This window comes from Manacus vitellinus, unplaced genomic scaffold, assembly GCF_001715985.3.
Source record: "Manacus vitellinus isolate BGI_N305 unplaced genomic scaffold, ASM171598v3 scaffold_178_pilon, whole genome shotgun sequence".
Classification (NCBI taxonomy): Eukaryota; Metazoa; Chordata; class Aves; order Passeriformes; family Pipridae; genus Manacus; species Manacus vitellinus.
This window is the reverse complement of record NW_021939248.1, coordinates 5,988-12,970: the sequence shown is the minus strand read 5'-3', so window position 1 is coordinate 12,970 and position 6,983 is coordinate 5,988. Positions and strand designations below refer to the sequence as shown.

The 6,983-nt window shown below is 60.5% G+C and overlaps 1 protein-coding gene across 1 annotated transcript; it reads left to right on the top strand.

Annotated features, from left to right (window-relative positions):
* Nucleotides 1-971: 971 nt before the first annotated feature.
* On the top strand, nt 972-6,843 carry RNF41 (ring finger protein 41). The gene is made up of 6 exons (XM_018070213.3): nt 972-1,289; nt 2,339-2,451; nt 2,889-3,160; nt 3,933-4,068; nt 4,300-4,403; nt 5,519-6,843. Exons 2-6 carry the CDS (start codon nt 2,362-2,364, stop codon nt 5,868-5,870), a joined length of 954 nt encoding a protein of 317 aa, XP_017925702.1. The 5' UTR covers nt 972-1,289; nt 2,339-2,361; the 3' UTR covers nt 5,871-6,843.
* Nucleotides 6,844-6,983: the final 140 nt, after the last annotated feature.

The window sequence follows — 6,983 nt, the reverse complement described above, 5'->3', positions numbered from 1 at the left end:
GAGGGCCGGGGGTCCCGGGCCCCCGGGGGGCTCCGGGTTGAAGGGGGAGCCCCCACCGCGGAGAGAGAGAGGAATGTGGGGGACAATCCCGAGGAATGTGGGGGACAATCCCAAGGAATGTGGGAACGATCCCAAGGAATGTGGGGAACAGTCACAGGGAATGTGGGAACAATCCTAAGGAATGTGGGTGGACAATCCAAAGGAACTTGGGGAACAATCCCTAGGAATTTGGGGGATGTGGGGAGCACACCTGACCCTGGTCCCTGGGCACAAAAGCCCAGCAGTGTTTGGGAAGCAGAGGGAAGGCAGGAATTAAACAGCACCCGAGCTCAGCCTTGTTTTCAGGAAGGGCACTTTTTGCTGTGATTTTAAGTGATAAACGTGAAAATGCCCCAAAATTCAGCAGCACCAGGGAAATTCTGGTGCCTCAGTAATGATGGTGTCGAAGGTTCTGGTGCCCAAACCCCCATGGCAGCACCACCCAGGCTGTTCCTGAGCTGGTTTTTCCCCTCGTTGCCATGACCAGGAGCTCAAACCAAAATAGTTTTTCCCGTTCTGTCGATTTTTCGCAGCGAGAGAGAAAAAAAAACTTGGATTTGTGTCAGGAGATGTTTTTTATTTTTTTTTTAAGTGGCATTTGGGGAAACGGGTATTTTTAGCGGGATTTTGTCACTGCAGAGCTGAGGCTTTGCCCAATGGGCTGGTGTTTGTGTCCCTGCCCTGTGGATCCAGCTGGGAATGGGGCTGGAATTCCCAAAGCCGAGGGCCACAGGGAGACGGGGATGTGGGTCCTGTCACTGTCCTGTTCAGGGGGGGCACGAGGGCTCTCCGGGGCTGGTTTGGGGCCCTGAAGGGACCCACTGAAATCAGAAATCCCTGGAGGAGAGGAGTGGGTTGGGATACAGTGGGAATTCTCTGCCTGGGGCCTTTGGCCCCTCGTCCCTGCCGTGCCCATGGTGGGATCGGCGCCTTCCGGGCTCCTCCACAGCTTCTCCGTCGTTTTTGGAGAGTCTCAAAGGCTCTTCAGAAAATTCCAGCTCCTCTCCCACGTGGCTGGAGGGGGGTGATGGGCAGGGCACAGCCTCCCCCTCCTCCACCATCCTCATCCTCCCTCTCTCCTCTGTTCCCTGGGACCAGCTCTGTCCTGTCTGACTCCGGCGTGGGGCCCCCGAGGAACGTTCTGGGCTGTGGAAGAGTGAGGGGAAAGATGGGCCTTTGGGAGAGAGTCCCTGCACAGAGTGAAGCCAGCCCAGCCCTGCGTTGCTCCGGGAGGAATTCTGCCACGGGAGGTAAGGCAGGGCCCTCTCACAGCCCCCTCTCCAGGGGAATGGCTTTGTTCCTTCCCCCACAGCTTCCTGCAGGAGCTCAGTCCTCCCTCCACGCACGGGGAGCCTTGGGATGGTGGCTGCTCCCGGGTCTGGGGGGTTTCTTGCTCCAAAAAGCTTTGGTTTAAATCAATATCCACGGGGAAATAGCGAGATCTCCCTTAAATTCCAGAGGTTTGACAGAAGTCCTGCCAAACTGGCTCAGGAACTGCCCCTGCCTGGTTTCTGTATCTTGTATTTCACGTAGAAGGAGCTGGGCAGACCTGGGAATTCCCAGAGGATCCCTGGGACTGGCAGGGAAAGGGTTTTGTTACTGAACCTCCGGGTGGATGCAGAGTTCTGGAGCTGTATCCTGAGGGCTGGAGGGATGCAAAGCCACCTGCTGCTGTTTGCACAGCTGGAATTGCTGCCCTGCCACGGTCCCCGTGTCCTCACACCCCTCCTGTCCCTGCCAGCTCCTGTTTGGATTTGGGGTGGGGACTCCTTTATGGGGCTGCAGGGGTTGGACACCGCCTTTGATGTCGTGAGAACGGGGCAGGAGGAGCAGAGGGCCCAGTAACTGCCGGGGCAGAGCTCAAGGCCGGCCCTGGCAGAGGGTTGAGGGGTTGGAGAAGGGAATTACCTGGCACTGCCATCCTTGGCAGGACGTTCCCTCCTCCCAGGGAGGAGCTGGTGCTGTTGTGTGAGGCTGGCGAGGGTCTGGCTGCACCAGGAACGGGCCCTGGCACGTGTCCCACCTCAGCAAACCAAATAAACTGTGCAAAACAACCCCCAGATCAAACCCCAACAACCACCAAGTGGAAAATTGCCTCAGGATTGGGAATTTCGAGTGGAAGCAGCAGCGTTGGGGCAGCTCTGGGCACACAGAGGGGGCTGAGACCCTTTTCCTTCCCCCATAGGGCACCTGGTGAGAGCTCCAGGTGTGGCTGGGGCAGGAGAGAGCAGGAATTTGGGAGGCAGAGGGCTGGGATGTGCCCTGTGCAGCTGCCCTGAGCCCTCTGTCCCCCCTGCAGGGTTCTGGCAGCGGTGACGAGCGATGGGGTATGATGTAACTCGTTTCCAGGGGGATGTTGATGAGGACCTTATATGCCCCATCTGCAGCGGGGTCCTGGAGGAGCCAGTTCAGGTAGGTCCCACCTCAGCACTGATCTTGGCTGCTGGAAGGCTCTGGTGGCAGCCCCAGCCTCGTGGATGTCTGGATCAGGCGATGGGCACCGTGCACACTGCGAGCTCCCTGGACTCTGAGCTTTCCTGTGGAGGGTTTGGGCAGCACAGGAAAGGAATTGGCACCAGGGACAAAGCTCCCTGTTCCCAAAATCTGCCCCCCCTCCCCAGTCCTGAACGCTCTCGAGTGCAGTTTGGACACAAGAGCAGAGCCTGTCTGTGTAACACAGCCAAGGGATGTTTTAATCTGGGAAATGATGACATTTCGGAGCCCGAGGAAGGCCCGGCCGTGGCACTCGGTGCTGGGGGCGAGGCGGGCACCGGGCACGGCTCGGGTTCGGTCCCGGAGATGTTTCCCAGCCCGGCAGTGACCCGTGGCCCTGTCCTGCCCCCCCGCAGGCTCCCCACTGCGAGCACGCCTTCTGCAACGCCTGCATCACGCAGTGGTTCTCGCAGCAGCAGACGTGCCCCGTGGACCGCAGCGTGGTGACCGTGGCCCACCTGCGCCCGGTGCCGCGGATCATGCGGAACATGCTGTCCAAGCTGCAGATCACCTGCGACAACGCCGTGTTCGGCTGCACGGCCGTCGTGCGCCTCGACAACCTCATGGCCCACCTCAGCGACTGCGAGCACAACCCCAAGCGCCCCGTGACCTGCGAGCTGGGATGCGGGTGAGGAGGGGCCGGGGCTGGGGAAGGGGACCAGGGTTGGGGAAGGAGCCCCAGGTTTGGGAAGGAGTCCAGGGTTTGGGAAGGGGACCAGGGTTTGGGAGGGAGCCCCGGGTTTGGGAAGGAGTCTGGGGTTGGGGAAGGGGACCAGGGTTTGGGAAGGAGCCCGGGGTTGGGGAAGGAACCCGGGGTTGGGGAAGGAGCCTGGGGGGGTTTGGGAAGGAGCCCCAGGTTTGGGAAGGAACCCAGGGTTCGGAGGCCGTGGTGCTGCAGAAGGGGCTGGGAGGAGCTGTTGACGCCCTCGAGGCCCCGCAGAGAGACCCTGACAAACCAGAGAGGTGGGAGGTCACCAGCCATACGAAGTTCAGGTGCTGGATTCTGCACCAGGGGCAGGGCAGCCCTGGATCTATGGGCAGACTGGGGAATGAGGTGCTGGAAAGCAGCACCCCAGAAAGGGACCTGGATTGGAGACAGTGAGATCTCCTCGGGTGAAGTCAGAACCTGGATCAGGCCCACGGGCTGTCTGGTTCTGCTCCCTGATCCCTCTGGAGGAGGAAAATCCCCATCCCGTGGCACTGTGGCAGTGGTGGTTTGTTCCCATAACTCTCCCCAGACCGTTTGGCACGGCAGGGCCTTCCCACACTCCTCAGAGGTGTCTGAGCTGGTCCCTCACGCCTGGATTAGCTCTGGAAGCCGCTCACACGCCGATGCCAAGTGCCCTGTGTGTAGCTTCCCCTAATGTGGGGCCTCCCCGTTTTCTCCTAACCCTTGGCAGCTTGGAAATGCCCAAAGATGAGCTGCCAAACCACAACTGCATCAAGCACCTGCGGTCGGTGGTGCAGCAGCAGCAGACCCGGATCGCCGAGCTGGAGAAGACCTCGGCAGAGCACAAGCACCAGCTGGCCGAGCAGGTGGGTCCAGCTGTGCCAGGCTCGTGCCAGGGTTCCCCTGGTCCCCATGGGCTGCTTGGACACCAAAATCCCCCCCAAAAAAAGGGGTTGGAGAGTGGCCTGGGCTGAGTGTGGCTGGGGGTCTGTGGGTGCTGGGGTGGCACCAGGCTGAGGGGTCTGTGGGGCTGGTCTGTGCCACGGGGCCCCCACGGTGACCCCGTTCCCAAATCCCACTTTTCCCTGGCGTGGCAGAAGCGGGATATCCAGCTGCTCAAGGCCTACATGCGGGCGATCCGCAGCGTCAACCCCAACCTGCAGAACCTGGAGGAGACCATCGAGTACAACGAGATCCTGGAGTGAGTCCCGGGGCTGGGCAGGGGGGACTGGGAATCTGCCAGCCTGGCTGAGGGACTGGGGAGGGGGTGAAGTGCCTTCTGAGGAGAAGGAAATGGTTCACAAGAGGGAAGAGGGGAGTTTGTGCTGGGGGTGGCACAGGGGCTGCTCACACAATGGGTCTGGAGTGTTATTGTTCCACCTGCATCCTGCCCACCAACAGGAAGCTGCCAAATTCCTTCCTCCTTGGGAGAAAGGCTGCTGGAGGAAGCAGCTCCTTGCTCCTCCTCTCTCCCCTCCCTGAAGGGAGGGATTGTGGAGCTGATTGAAGCAGCCTGGGATGAAAACAGGAAGGGAAGGTGGGGAAGTTCAGTGTTCCCCATCCAGGCTCACTCCCAAGCACAGAGCACCCAAAACAGAGCCATTCCCCAGCTCTGGGGGAAAACTGTGATTGTAGCCAGATGGGGATGGGCCTCTTCTCCCAGGTAACAGGTGACTGGACAAGAAGAGGTGGCCTCAAGCTGCCCCAAGGCAGGTTCAGGTTGGAAATCAGGAATGATTTCCTTGTGGAAGGTGTTGTCAAACTAAAACACAGGAAGTTCCACCTCCACATGAGGAAGAACTTCTTTCCGTGGAGGGTGGCAGAGCACTGGGACAGCTGCCCAGGGAGGGTGTGGACTCTCCCTCTCTGGAGACATTCCAAACCCTCTTGTGTCACCTTCTCAAGGTGACTCTGCCTTGGCAAGAGAGTTGGACTGGGTGATCTCCAGAGGTCCCTTCCGACCCCAACCAGTCTGGGGGTCTGTGACTGCAACCCCCCCACTGCTGAGCTGTGTCTGGCTCTGGCTCAAGGGTTTGGGGCCACAGTTCCTTCCAAAGAGCCAGAGCTGGACTCCTGGGGTGAGGGGTGATCCAGACACAGCAAAAGTCTGGGGACATGAGGAGGAATTTCTTCCTGGAAAGGGTGCCCAGGGAGGTCTGGAGTCCCCATCCCTGGAGGTGTCCAGGGAAGGCCTGGCCGTGGCACTCAGAGCTCTGGGCTGGGGGACAAGGCGGGGGTCGGGCACAGGTTGGACTCGGTGACCTTGGAGGGCTTTTCCAACCTCAAGGATTCTGGGCTTCCTCCCCGTGTCCCCAGGTGGGTGAACTCCCTGCAGCCGGCGCGGGTGACGCGGTGGGGCGGGATGATCTCCACGCCGGACGCGGTGCTCCAGGCCGTCATCAAGCGCTCGCTGGTGGAGAGCGGCTGCCCCGCGTCCATCGTCAACGAGCTCATCGAGAACGCCCACGAGCGGAACTGGCCGCAGGGCCTGGCCACGCTGGAGACGCGCCAGATGAACCGGCGCTACTACGAGAACTATGTGGCCAAGCGCATCCCCGGGAAGCAGGCGGTGGTGGTGATGGCCTGCGAGAACCAGCACATGGGCGAGGACATGGTGCTCGAGCCGGGGCTCGTCATGATCTTTGCACACGGAGTGGAGGAGATCTGAGGGACCCCGGGGGCGAACCTTCGGGGGAGAGGGGGGGAAGGTGCAGGGGGGGGAGGCCCAGGGAGGCCGCTCAGAACTGCGGGCATTCCCTGGTCACCGACCTGGATTTTAGGGAACTGCCCCCTCCGACCTCTTGGTTCCTCAGTGACACGATTAAACCCCTCTGGCAGACCCTGCGCGGAGCTCGGCCGGGCTGCAGCCCCTCCACGTCCCCCCTCAGCTTCCCCGTTCCGTGTCTTTCCTGGACAGAAGGAGCGATGGCTCCACACGCACTGCCAGGCCCCTCGGTGGGTCCCCCAGATCCTGGCTCACAGTCCAGCCCAGACCCCCAGGACCAGCCCTGCTGCACTGCAGCTCTCACTCATTCCATAGCCACTTCCCCCCGGGATTTCTCACCCCCTGCATTTTCCACCTTGCTTTGATCCGACCCCGCAGCAGCAGGAGCTGCTCCCCTCCTGCGGGTGGGGAAGGGGCTCCTCTTGGTGTCCCCAAACTGGGCCCTGCCAGTGTCACTGACCCCGGAGCCAAACAGCCGCAGCCGAGTCCCTGGAGTGGGGGGTCCTCAGGCCTGGGGACCCCTCTGTCCCCCCTTGCTCTGTGCATGCCCCAGCCCTCTCCTCGGGAGCAGCCGTGTCCCCTCGGGCACCTCCCACCTCCCGTGGTCCCGCCCCGTGTTTGGCTCCACTTTCTCCACTGTTGGTGTTACTTTTCCAGACACTTGTGATTGTGGTTCTGTATTTTTTTGTACCTTTTTTTTGGCCTTTTTTTCATTTTTATCTCCCCCTTTTATTTGAGTTTCAAAATACCATGGGCAGGCGCCTCTGGCCTGGTTCCTTGGGACTTGTTGGGAATTTAATTTATTTGCATTTGTTTTGTTGTTTTTTACCATCGTTTCTCCTCCGGTGTCGGTCCCAGCGGATCGGGCGGGAGGCAGGGATTGAAGTGATCAATAAAGAGAGTTCTGGTTGCTTTATCGTTGCTTTGGGGGCCTCCACCTGCACCCTGAACCCCTCCCCACCACGGGGTGCTCAGTCCCAGGGGAAAACTGGGTGGGTTTGGGGGTGTCCTCCCCATCCTGGGGGGGATCCAGGTATCCTGGGGGGTCCCCGAGTT

Bases quoted from the DNA above. Each gene is read 5' to 3' on its own strand.
- RNF41 (XM_018070213.3), top strand. From the start codon at position 2,362: ATGGGGTATGATGTAACTCGTTTCCAGGGGGATGTTGATGAGGACCTT. The intron at 2,452-2,888 runs GTAGGTCCCACC...GCCCCCCCGCAG, and splicing joins TCCTGGAGGAGCCAGTTCAG to GCTCCCCACTGCGAGCACGC. The intron at 4,404-5,518 runs GTGAGTCCCGGG...CCGTGTCCCCAG, and splicing joins GAGTACAACGAGATCCTGGA to GTGGGTGAACTCCCTGCAGC.